This window comes from Crocodylus siamensis, chromosome 1 (genome assembly GCF_052110815.1).
Source record: "Crocodylus siamensis isolate JL-2025a chromosome 1, ASM5211081v1, whole genome shotgun sequence".
NCBI lineage: Eukaryota > Metazoa > Chordata > Crocodylia > Crocodylidae > Crocodylus > Crocodylus siamensis.
This window is the reverse complement of record NC_143395.1, coordinates 213,694,393-213,707,761: the sequence shown is the minus strand read 5'-3', so window position 1 is coordinate 213,707,761 and position 13,369 is coordinate 213,694,393. Positions and strand designations below refer to the sequence as shown.

Genomic DNA, 13,369 nt, shown 5'->3' with positions numbered 1-13,369 from the left:
TATTTAAACTACAGAAGATTTCAGTTTTGCTGGCCATGGAAAAATCCTGTGGAACTGAACAGGGATCAAAGCAAGAGGTTTTGTGGCAATCACTCTAAAGCCCTATGGAATGTAACAAAGAAATGGAACTGCCCTGAATTGCCCTCTGTAATTCTGTAGTTGAAAGCTCATCCTCTATCAAATGTAGTAGGACAAGTCAAAAATGACAGTATAAAAGGATTGTTTCTTGTTTAAATTCCATAGAACTTTTCATAAGGCCTTGTTGTTTATGATGAGTTTATTTGTATGCTGGAATTTATGGCCTGTGGTTTAGTGTGATCACTGAAATTTTTCCTTAGCAAGGCCAGATTGCAAAGAATTTATTTGATTTCTTTTTTCTTTTTTTGCCTTGTTTGCCATGACAAAAAAAAATGTGAACTTGTTATCAAAAAGCCCTTCTGCATAAGAATAATGCTGACAACTGACTACTTTTTAACCCTATCAATACAAACTTAAAAAAATACTTGCAAAACTTACCATCCTGTCTGCTGCCATTCAGAACAAGGCAGATGTAGAGCAGCAGACAGTGTTCGCTGTGTTTGATGAAAACAAGAGCTGGTACCTGGAAGATAACATCAAGACATACTGCAGCAATCCCTCCCATGTTAAAAGGGACGATCCCAAATTCTACGAATCCAATGTCATGCGCAGTGAGTGAAAAAAAACTAGCCCAACGTTTGCAGAAGTCCAAATGTCCAACTGGGCCCTTGTTTTGTGGGGTAGTGCTGGTGTCCATGGGGGGAGAGATTGGTGGTGTGTTAGGATGAATGAATGGAACAGGGCTCTGAGGGTGGGAATGGTAGTGAGCAGGGGCTGGCAGGCTTTCTGGTGTCATAGCTGAGAAAAAACTGTTGAAGCCATGCTTGTTTGTCCTGAGGTAAATGGGGAAGGACTTGGCAGGAGTAGAGATTGGGGACCCCAGAGTTAGCCTCAAGGCAATGTCGCTCTGGAAAAGTGGACTCCAGGCCACTGCACAAGGGAACTGGAAAGGAGAGCATGTGGTCCAGTGACAATGAGTAGTGTTATAGCATAGTGGCTTCTTTCATTCTTTGAATTCTGGCCTGTGACTTTGAGCGTGTCTGGGGAGAGTCCCCTGCCCCAACATTGGGTGACTACAATTTGTAGAAACAGGCTAGAAGTCCTTGCCCCACCTGTACTAATACACACAGCCCAGACCCCTGTGGGCCTGAGTGATGCCAAGAAAAAGATGGCACCTCAAAATGAAAAGGAGCTCAACCAAAGAGAAGCTGACTTGGCTGTTTTCTGAGCTGACAACATGTGAGAAATGCTAAAAATGACTAGTTCAAAGTAAAATGATTTGTCTGCATCCTTTCACTTTGGATGTAACGCCGCAGCATAGCTAGTTAACAAAAGCAAAGTCACTTCACTTTAATATATGGTGTCTGAAACATGATCCCGTCCCTTCACATGAAAGTTACTGGGCTTCCACCCAGTGTCAGCCTCTTACAAGATGCGTCAACCTCATCCCTGTTGTCATTTCACTGAAGACCTAAAATTGGCTCACTGTCTTTCATATCACTGAAGCTTGAAGATGTTATTAACAACATTTGTTTCACTTTTGTTTTAGCAATAAATGGCTACACATCCGACAGTTCTGAAGTCCTTGGATTTTGCCAGAATGAGGTTGTTCAATGGCATTTTTCCAGCATTGGCATCCAAGATGTGGTATCTATCCGTATTTCTGGTCACTCTTTTTTGTATCAACGGAAGTATGAAGATGTATTGAATCTTTTCCCTATGAGTGGAGAATCGGTCACAGTAGAAATGAACAATGTAGGTAGGTGGCAAATCATCCATTAAGACATTTTGTACCTACAAGGGCTTCACTAAAATAGAATAGGGTTGTATAAATGCACTGCATGCAAATTTTCAGCCTAGCTGAGTCTTTCTGTAGAGTGACTGATACGTGTGGAATACAAGGCAAGTTAGGTCCCTTAACATGCTGTATTCTGTACTGTTTTACTTTTGCCTCCCCACAGCAAAAGTCACTTGTACAGTTTGTAGGATTTTCCCAAAGAATCCACAGACACTGAAATGTTCACACTGGAAATATTGAGCAGGAGCCAGACCTCCAGATGCTGAGATCTTGTTCTCTGTCCCGCATCTGTACTTGGCAACGATGATCTTGGTCGCATTCAACTTCCCATATGACAGCACTTTCCATAGCGAGAGCTACTTTTTATTTTTTTCTTCTGGCAGCAGAAATGATGTTGCATGGGGACCCCTGCATCTGTTCAGTTTTATTGTAGGCTAGACGGCTCTGAGCTGGATGAAGTGGGCTGAATAATTGAATGATGCTGTGGTGTCACTGAATAAAATGGCTGTACCGCCCCATGGGAGATGACACGTGATTTTGGCACATAAGGAAGCAGGAATTGCCAGCCCAAATCAGAATGCTGGTCTATCTGCTCTGGTATCTTGTCTCTAGCAAGGGTTTGTTCCAAGTGTTTGATAGGAAGATGTAAGCAAACATATCCTTAACAATAATGGAGTAACCTGCCCATAAGGGAGAATTTTTCCTATTAATGGGCTTTCACTGGTTGGTTAGGCCCTGAAGCAGAAAAATCTAGATCTTGCTTTCTTTCATCCCAGTTAATACATTTGGATTCTGATTTTTGCAAATTCTTTGGATTCTTTTAACTACTAGCTTGGCTTCAGTGGTGTTTTGTAGTACTGAGTGCTATGAGTTTAATTATTACTAGTTTGCATTATGAGGGGGAGAGGTGTATTTCTAGCTGATCACCTCTGTCAGACTTACTGGCAATTGCCAGAATACATTTTTGTACTTTTCCTGTACTACTGTTTGACATGTGATCACCTCTCTCCCATTTCTAAAATGTGTATGGTCTTGCTGGAAATATCTTTTTAAAAAAATCTCTTATTTTTTTTAAAAGAAACAAACAAAAAAGAAAAGCAGTTCTAAAAATAGAGGGGACAATAAATTGCATCCTTTTTCATGAAAAGGCCTTTTTTTTTTTTTTTTTTTTTACTATGTCACATTTTGTTTTGAAATGAACCATAACAAGCAAAGTATTGGAGCTGATGATATTTGCTTGTAGCACTGTAACAGTGTAAGAAGGATCAGTCAGCCCTGTTAAAGAAGTTCAACTGTGGGGCATTTTGTTAATGAGGGAGTGTGTCCCCCAGAGCTTTAAAAGTTCCCCTAAGGCAGAGCAAGGGGGAAGCAAGCTGTAAGGGAACAGTTTGCTGTGGGGAGAAGCCAAAAGGGAAAGAGGTTTTTGTTAATGTCCGGAGAAGACGAAGGATTTTATTTGTTTGGTAGAGACTGAAATTTGTTTTGGGGAAAATAGAACTATCTGAGGAATTAATAGAGCTAATTCTCCTGCAAGATATAGTAGGACAGGCAACTTGCATATAGCATTCTAGTATTTAAAATCCTATTCTTATGGGCTGTAATTCTGACTCTCTAAACTGACAGATCATAAGGCAGCATTCAAAATCTAGCTTTTAGTTGCTTCCATTGCCACTTAATGTTCTGTGCCCTTTGAGGTCTCTGGCAAGCTGTTCTTGCAATCCAAATGTGGATCTCCCTCTAAAGACCCATGTCCTATCTGAAAACCCATGTCTGATTTTCACCTGTCCCAGGTGTTTTAAAGTATTACACTGTCTGTTGTTTAGGCTTTAGGTAGACTAGGATGACTTTTATTGTGAACAGTGTTCTCTCATACACCTGCTTATAAAGAGGTATTATAGGTAGAGATGGGACCAAAAACACCTCAGTTCAAAAAACTCAAACTTTTTGCTAAATTTGGATCCAAAACTCACAGATGATTGCTTCTTCTCTCCCCTATCCCCATCTTTGTCATGGGACATGCCAAAGCCAGGATCCAAATAAACCCAATCTTTGGGGAAGAGTTCCACCTCTGCACATTTAGTTCTTTTCATTATTTATTGTGTATTACTATGGTAGCACCTAGGAGCCCCAAGCCACTGTTGTAAGGGCTGAGCAGATGCACAACAATGTAGTTAGATAGTCACTTGGCCAGTGTCTTTATAGTCTAGAAGCTGGGACATGACAGGAGAGGTTAATTTCACAAACAATGTATGGTATATGATTTCTATTTCAATTGCAGGTACTTGGCTCTTAGTCTCCTGGGGCTCTTCTGAAATGAGCTATGGCATGAGGCTGAGGTTTAGAGATGCCAAATGTGACTCGGAAGATGATTATTCTGAAGATGACGAATTTGAGACGATAAATTATGCTGAGAAAACAATGAAAAATGTACCTGAAGCCACATCCAGCAGTGAAAAAGAAGAGGAAAGTAAGGAACAGGACAGCACTGGTGATGTGGACTATCAAGACTATCTGGCTAAACAGCTTGGGATTAGGACACACAAGAATAATTCAGTGGTCAATGAAGAGAGAGAGAATCTTACTGCTCTGGCGATAGAAGGAGAAAGCGGCACCCACTCTAAGCATCCAGCTGTAGCTGTTGGCTTAGGTCTGACGCACATGAATAACAGTGATACCTGGAGCACTGATGGGCTCTCAGGCCCTCAAAGCACAGCTTCCCTCCCAGCTGAAGACAATCACTTCTATATCAATTACACATCATTCTCTGGAAGAGAGCTTTTGCTTTCAACCAACGCAAAAATGGAAAGTCCTGATGTGGTATTTCAAGATGAGGATGAACATGAAAGTGAGTGCAAAACAAGTCCCTGTCAGATGTCTAGGAATGATGACAAAACACTTGCAAATGGCCATTTGAGGACGAGCAAGGAAGATCAAACAAAAGATGAAACAGAACTATTTGCTGAAAGAGGGGATAGGATAAATGCATCTTTGGAAACGTACTCTTCCGAAGAACAACTGAAAGAAAATGCAGGAAGAGAAGATAGGATCAATCAAAAGAGAGAGAACCGAGACGCGCTGGAGACTGTGTTTTATTCCCTCAAAAAGATGTATGCCCTCCTCCTTTATTTACGGGAAAATAAAAATGCTTCATCTGTGAACAGCACTAGTTCACCTCATTCTACTCAGTATGCAGAGAATATTTCGAGTTTAGCTGCATTAGAAACTGGCCAGCTTACAAATGATAATGTTGATGAAGCATTTGTAGAGGAAGAAGAGGAAGCCAAGAAAATAAATGTTGAATTTTTTAGAAATGCAGTTAATACAACTCTTGCTTTGGGAAACAGCTCTGAAAAGAATGGGTTTAACATGTACAATCTCTCTGAATTAGACATAGCCATAAAAAAACAAGAAACCAATTCTACTTCAGAGCATCCACTTGACAACTTAATTCTTACTCCTAGTCCAGCAGTGTTGAAAGATGTTTTGGAAGTGCCGTCACCCGATGACATGGAGTATCCCTCTAAAATGGCAAACAAGAAATGGAATCTGGTCTCTGTGAAAGAGAGTTTTGATTTGGAGGCGAACTCGGCTGAAGCTGCTAATAGTAAGTTACAGCCTCGTTTCAGAAATAAAACGGGAGATGATGCATCCCTGAAGAAGCAGGAGATGTGGAAATACAATGGCTATTTAGAGCCTACAGGGGGTGAACAGAAAGGAAGCAGCAAGCATACAACTGTGAGAGAGAGAGAGAAAACTGAGAATGGCACCTTGAGTGCCTCCAGACCTTCAATCAAGATCCGCAGGAAGAAAAAGGGCAATTTCATATTAACACCAAGAGGTATGAGGCTCTCAAAGCCCTCCAGGCCATCTGGAAAGCTCAATTGCACATTGTGGTTGAGTAAGGACAACCACACAGCATTGCTTTGTGGGACCAACAATACATCGCTGCTTACTGAAGTCAACCACACAGCTCCGGTGAATGGGACCAACAGCACACTGACCCCAAGACAGTTTAAACCAGCTGTTGTGATTGGTGTTCCCAAGGGCAATGGGGAGTATGAGTATTTTCCAGAAGATTTTTACAGTGAACATGGGGCAGATGATGTATATGACTATCTTCAAGTACCATATGAAGACCCATATACAACAGACCCCAAACTCAACATTAATGAAGCCCGGAACCCTGATGCCATTGCTGTACATTACCTACGTAGCAGAGGTCATGAGAGGAAATACTACATTGCAGCTGAAGAGGTCTGGTGGGATTATGCAGGATTTAAAGACAGGTTTGGTTAATTCTTTCTCTCTATTTCCTTGCAGCCTTCCAGGGCTCTGATTTGGATAGCTGCCAAAAATAGAGCTACCATTGTTAGAGTTAGGGTTTTTGGAATCCGTGAATGCTGTTTAAAGAATATGTAATGACTAACTGAAGAGAAACTAGGAAACAGTACCTTAGGACTAGCCTGGAATTTAAAAGACTTGGGCTCAAGATCTCTCTCTGCCACAGACTTCTGTGTGAGCTTGAGCAAATCATAGATTTCATAGATATTAGGGACTGGAAGGGACCTTGTGAGATCTAGTCCAGCCCCCATGCCATATTCAGGAAGTCTGCTGGGGTCAAATGATCCCTCAATGTTATAGTTTTTTTCCATCTGTAAAATGGGGATAAAAGCCCTTTCCAACCTCACAGGTGTGTTGTAAGGATAAGTTTATTAAAGATTGTAAGATCCTCAGATGCGGTAGTGATAGTAGGGATCATATCCATGCCTAAAGTCATGGACCAGCAAACACGTACAGACATACAAAATACAATTTTCTATTACTGACATATTTTTTTTCTGGGATCATGAACACCAAGGCATGTCTCTTGCCACCTGGACATGGGAGACAAGGTAGACATTTCATACCTAGATTTCCAACAGGCTTTTGATCTAGTATCTCATGATATCCTTGTGGGAAAACTGGAAGATTGTGGGCTCAGCTACTCGATGGTTCCCGTGGGTGGGAAACTGGCTACAGGGCAGGACCCAGAGAGTTCTCATGAACGGATCTGTGTTGTCTTGGCGCGAAGTGGCCAGTGGTTTCCCTCAGGGGGCTGGGCTTGGACTGGTGCTTTTCAACATCTTTATCAGTGATTTGGATTGGGGGAGTGAAAAGCTTGCTGGCCATGTTTGCGACGACACCAAGTTATGGGGCAGTGTGGTCGCATCAGTAGATATGTTGCAGATACAGGCAGACCTGGACAGGCTCGAGAGTTGGGCAGACCGAAACCAGATGAAGTTTAACATTTCCAAGTGTAAGGTGCTCCATGTGGGGCCAAATAACCCTCAACATACATACAGGCTCAGAGGTGACAGCCTGACTTGCACCATGGCTGAAAGGGACCTCTAGGGGTAATGATCGACCATCGTATGAACATGAGCCATCAGTGCAATGTGGTGGCCAGCACATCAAACACCACACTGGCATGCATCAACTGATGCATCTCATGTAAAACCAAGGAAGTAATACTCCTGCTGTACTCGGCACTGCTGAGATAGTAGTTGGAGTACTGCGTCCAGTTCTGGGAGCTGCACTTCAATAAGGACTTGGAAAAACTTGAGAGGGTCCAGAGACGAGCCACCCGTATGATCAGGGACTTGCAAGGCGAGACATACGAGGAAAGGCTGAGGGACCTGGGCCTCTAGCCTAAAGAAGAGAAGGTTGAGAGGGGACTTGATAGCATCTTACTGCTATATCAGAGGAGTGCATCAGGAGCTTGGTGAACAACTGTTCAGTAGGGCACCCCTGGGGAAGACCAGGACCAGTGGATACAAACTCCTGGAAGGCTGCCTCAGGCTTAATACCAGGAAAAGCTCCTTCAGTCAGGTTGTCCACACTGGAATAAACTCCCTCCAGAAGTGGTGCAGTCACCTACCCTGGAGGTTTTCAAGAGGAGACTATACAGTCATCTCGCTGGGGTCACCTAACCCCAGTTGTCTTCCTACCTAGAGCAGGGGAGCTGGACCTGATGGTCTGCAAGATCCCTTCCAGCCTCTAACAATCTATGAATCTATGTGCACAGTAGGTGGCTGTTTCTACTTCTTGCCATTGGATGGCAGGGGAGCCGAAAATTAGTCTTGTGTGTACAGAACACAGCTACCCTGGGACAGACGCACAGAGATGACAGTTAAATTGGTGCAGTTAATAGCAATAGATTTTCTTTGTCGCTTTTCAGGAGATTGGGTGAAATTTCATTCAACTCCTCTCTGTCTCATTAACTGTGTAATGCCAGTTACACTAGTGTAAATGTAATTGATCCAGGCCCTTTGATCTAGGAATAGCTTGGCAGTCGGTCAAGAGAATCAGGTGTTTTTTGGTTTTGAATTGAATAGGCAGGAACTTGCCCATTTGCAAATCCCAGGGTACAAGGGATTTTTGCATAACACGCTTGGGTTCTTTTGCAATCCGTCTGAAAATGAACCCTCCATTCATTTTCCAGGGGTTTCCTAAACGGTAGTCCCATTCTCAGCAGACAAATGTCTACACCATGCAGACCATCACCATGGTTGGTTCTAATGGGTTCCATTGTTGCCACTTCTAACTATAGTATGAAAGCGTTTGGATCACTGAGCAGGGACCTCAATTCTGAGACGTATTCATTTTGTTTAGACTTGCAGAGTCAGTTCTATTTTACACCAAAGAGAATTAGTGAATTTGTCACTGGGCGCATCTACATGTTCATTAATACACTTTTGCTACTGCGCATTAGTACTTCTAATATCAGGTACTACATAAAGGTGCATTAGGCTGCCCTAATGCGCAGTACCAAAAGTGAATGCCTTTTCAGTGATGCTTAATGCACAGATAGATTCTGTTGTACTGTAGTGTATTAGCACTGTTTTTGATGTGACACTTTAATGCGCAGTAGAATAGTCTACTCTGCGTTAATGTGCACTTACAGATGTGCCCACTGAGAGTGAAATTTAGCGCATCAGAAACGTAGATGAAAACCAGTGCTCACTCAAACCAAGCACATTTTTTAGTGATTGTACACTTTTTTTATCAAAACTCTGGTTTTTCCCAAAAAGCAAAGTAATGTGGTCGAAAAATGGGCTAGCATAACATTGCTAGTATTTTTCCCTCTACATTTGCTATCCACACAAATATTTGCTAAGTCTAAGTTTTTGATCATCAGGAATTCCTGAGTCAAGATTAGACATCAGTGCAGTAAAGTGAGTGCCAGGATTGTATTATTTTTCAAAGGGAATCTCCAAGCTATTTGATAAATTAGTCTGTGTTCTTGTTCACTGTTCCCCACATTATGGCTGTGCGTCTGCTCCATCTAACTTACTTCTTTTATATAAACATCCTGAAGCTCAACTATACAAAATAATTTGCTCTGTGAGGGGTAGTTCTGCAGCTGAAGTGAACAATTACAACTCTATTGAAGTCAGCAGACTTAAAAGAAGCAACTGAGATGAGACTGTGCTCTGGAATCTGGAAACATTGAAAATAAATTCAGATCTCTTGATCTCCAGGCCTTTGCTCTAGTTGCTGGAAAACAGTCTTCACTTCCAAGTGACCATGGGAAGGGGAGGGACTAAAGTCCCTGCCTCCCCCCCACCCCCATCATTTACATTGGAAATTGTGGTTGTGATCAGATTGTGGAGGTGCAAAGTTGATACTTTGTCACTCAGCTGTCAGCATCACTTTCCCCGGTGGCTCTGCATTATAGGTAATTTTTTTAATGAAATCTTTTACACCTGTTACTCTCAGGAGCCAGAGGCAGATATAGAAGAATGATCTGGACCCTCACTATAACTCTCAGTTAATCTCTGTTCAGTCTATTGTAATTGACTGAAGCTTCGATAGATTTTTCATTTGCTGATGACAGTTCATTGCTAGCAGTAAGAAAATCTTTTGTAGGATTTGCAAGCGGTGAGCAATTTGATGTGAGATCCATCAAGGTGGTGCCCAGTTCCTTTGTTTTCACCTTGAATCCTTGACAGGTTTGTCTGGTGCCTTTGCCTTCAAACTGTGGCTCTAGAGGGGGTGCACTGGCATACCCATACCCTATTTTTGGCTTGGATCATCCGACAGGAGCCTCTGAGGACTTTTTTAAAGTCTCCAAAGCCTATGAGAATCCCTCTCCTTTCCCCTCCCTCTTCAGAGGCACATCTCCCCATCCCCTACCTGCTGCTTTCCAAGGTGGGAAAACTTCAGAGCTGCTTCTGCCTGTTCCAGCCAGGCTGTACAGGGGCTGGGCTCAGTTGGGACAAGGACATTGACAGCAGCAGTAGTAGCTGTGGGCAGGGTTCCCCCTCCCTCTGCCTACTTCTGGGGGGATCAGGCAGGGTGGGGCAGTTAACTGGTAGAGGGGGTATGGGGGGGCACATGCCCTCACTGACAGAACCGTCCCCCGCCACCAATACCGCCGCTGGCTTCTAGAGGTGCTCGCCAGCCCTGCCCCCACTGCCAGCGGTTTCTGTGGGTGCTCCCTTAGACTCAGGAGGCACCAGTTGCCCATGGGGTGGGGGAATCCATTCCCCACCCGTCACCACTGCTGCTACTATCTGAGCTGAACCCACCCCCCACATAGCCACGCTGGAGGGGGCAGAAGCTCTGAAGTTTCCCTGCCCCAGGGAAAGCAGCAGAAGGGGAGAAGGAAAGGGGAGGAGGACAGGCTTCTTGAGGAGAAGCGGGGAGATGTTTTCTTGCTTTGGGGACTGTTAAAAAACCCCAGTGGCTCCTGTGGCATAGTCTGCCCACACTGGGGTGGGGAGGGGCTGGGAGTTGGGAATTGAGCCACCCCTGAAGCACAGATTGCTGCTCCTGCACCCCCTTTGCCAAATTCTGGATCCATCCTGACTATTTCTCAGCCTTGTCTTGACTGTTTTTGCAGGGGTAGTGGTTACATTTCATCAGTTTTCCTAATTCCAGTCTCTTGTTTTTATTGCGTATTTCCCCTCAGCGCAACAATGAATGGCAAAACCAGCCGTCACAGCACCAGATACAAAAAAGTTATTTTCCGAAGCTATGCAGATAGCAGCTTTAAAACTCCTCTAGAAGAAGGAGAATATGAGGAGCATCTTGGTATTCTTGGTCCCGTCATCAGGGCTGAAGTGTACGATGTCATCATAGTAAGTAATGGTGCAGGTCAAGATTTCTTTTAGGGAACTGAAGTAGGCAGGTGAGAGCAGGTCAAAAAATGTTTAAGTATTGGTGAGCAATTTTGAACAAAAAAAGTTTTGCAGTAGAAAATGTTGGTGGTTGCTCTTTCTTCTTTTTAAACACAAAGCCAACATTTGAAAAAAAAATGTTTTAAAATGCGCTGTCTAAAAATCATATTTTTACCAAAATTTGGATTGAAAAATCAATATTTTTATTGAAGCTGAAATATTTTAACAGGAACAAGTATATTAATGGCAAACTAGCAAATCTGGATCAAAATGGAAGAGTATCTGAAAAGCCTTCTTTTCATGCAAAAATGTTTGACATAACAATTTTGACCAAGTCTAGTGTAAACACTAAGAGGAGGAATTCTTTAGAATGGTACAAATACAGGGGAGTATCACTAAAATAGGTCCAAATTTACCAAAAAGAACAACTGCTGAAAATGTGTCCTATAAGGTGGTAGAATAATTTTCCACAAGAAAAATAGTTTCCACACCCATGTTGGGATTTTTATACTGGGAAATACAGTACACTATTTAGTATGAAACATAATCCAGCATTGACTCCTAATGGGATGTAGCAGATGGCCACATGTGAGATGACAGATCTTATTCACCTCAAACTTGTTTGGTTAGACTCCTTAGTGTTTAGTGGGATCAGCTGAATTAAAGAAAAACCAGGAACAAATAAAGGGGAGATAAGCTGCCACATTATGGGAGTGCTACTCTGAGAGAAGTTTCCAGCCCTGGCATTCCATCTTTGAGACAGGGGAGACATGTAATAGAGGCATGCCATTTAACCCAGGATAAAACATTTTATCCCAGTCAAAGCGTGAGTGTTCAGATGTCCGTGTCTGTTGGCCTGGAATAAATCCTAGTGCAGTTGTTCAGGTACCCATGTCTGTTGTCTTGGAATAAATCCTAAAAAGTTTCATGGGATAAGAAGTATTGACAGTTTATCCTGGGACATCACAAAGTGCATCTCAATGGTTGTCCCGGGGCTGAATCATTGACAGAAATGCTGTGCATTCAGCTGCCCACTAAACTCCAATTAGAAGGGCAATATGTGTACTGCTTCTCAGGATAGTTCTGTTTCTGAACAGACAGGCACAACTTGTCTAGGGACAAATGCAATGTCTGTTCCTAGCCAAGTTGACTTTTGAATGGGAATTGCATACACAGAGATCTGGGGTTACTATAGAACTTGTCCCCTATGATTTAGGGGGCTTGCGTTTCTGTATGGCCCCTATGACTAGCTTGTGTCCCTGTATAATGCTGCCACACATACAGGGAAAGAGAGATCCCTGCTGCCCCCTTTCTACAAGCTATTGTTATATCTACCTTGAATGGGGGTAGAGGAGAACAGAATTGTTCTTTTTTGTTTCCTACTCTCTGAAAAGGAGGGGTTGGCAGAGCCCTTACCTTGCTCCCTGCAGGCTGAGCAACTGTGCACAGGGAGCGCACAGGCCGCACCACATGAAGGTGTCAGGAGTTCTCTTTTATCAACACCAGGACCATAAACAGAAAACGAATCTGGATCCTGATATTGAGCCCTACAAAGTTCACAAGCGTTTTATACCCAGAGTATTGTCTGGGACTCTAATCTGATCATCAGAGCCTGCCCATCTTTATTTTCTCTAGGTTCATTTTAAAAACATGGCATCCAGAAGATATTCCATCCATGCTCACGGGCTTTTTTATGAAAAGTCCTCTGAGGGAAGCATTTATGAAGATGAGTCTCCAAAGTGGTTTAGGAGTGATGATGCAGTTGAACCAAATGGGACCTATATCTACGTCTGGTTTGCAAACAAGTGGTCTGGCCCTACACGGCCTGGAACTACTTGCAAGTCCTGGGTCTACTACTCTGATGTAAACCAGGTAAGGAATTCTAAGTAGCAGAGAGCTGGCATCTATAGATGGAGGTTGTTGTTGTCTTGCCCTAGAGCAGTGATTCTCAACCCTGGAGCATCTTCAGATCCTTTTAAAGGTGTTGGGTAAGTGTTTTGCAACATTAGCACTGGTAGGTGTGCAAACATCTATACATGATTCACAAGATAAGACCAGAGATTGCAAATAGGGATCCATAGCGTCAGCACATTCTGACCTGTTGCGGTCTTCCCAAGTTCTTTGCAACAGTAGAATTATTCTGGTTTTTTCCATAGCCAAAAAATGAGTAGTAGCTGAGAGCTGGAATTTTGAGGTGTGTCTTGAGTCTTGTAAGGAAGGCCTGGAGTCTAAGGTGGCTGAGAATCACTCATCTTGAGATAACAGCTCAATAGCACTTTGGAGTCATGCCTCTTCTGTCTACCCTGATTTGCTGTCACCCAGTCTAATCATT

At 43.0% G+C, this 13,369-nt stretch overlaps 1 protein-coding gene across 1 annotated transcript in view; it reads left to right on the top strand.

Moving 5' to 3' along the window:
* The window catches only part of F5 (coagulation factor V), a 57,034-nt gene that overhangs the window by 25,651 nt on the left and 18,014 nt on the right, over window positions 1–13,369 (top strand). The window contains exons 11-15 of the mRNA XM_090056284.1: window positions 539–689; window positions 1,628–1,837; window positions 4,155–6,162; window positions 10,830–10,998; window positions 12,673–12,909. Coding sequence (XP_089912410.1) covers window positions 539–689; window positions 1,628–1,837; window positions 4,155–6,162; window positions 10,830–10,998; window positions 12,673–12,909 — 2,775 coding nt within the window. The remainder of the gene's footprint in view (window positions 1–538; window positions 690–1,627; window positions 1,838–4,154; window positions 6,163–10,829; window positions 10,999–12,672; window positions 12,910–13,369) is intronic.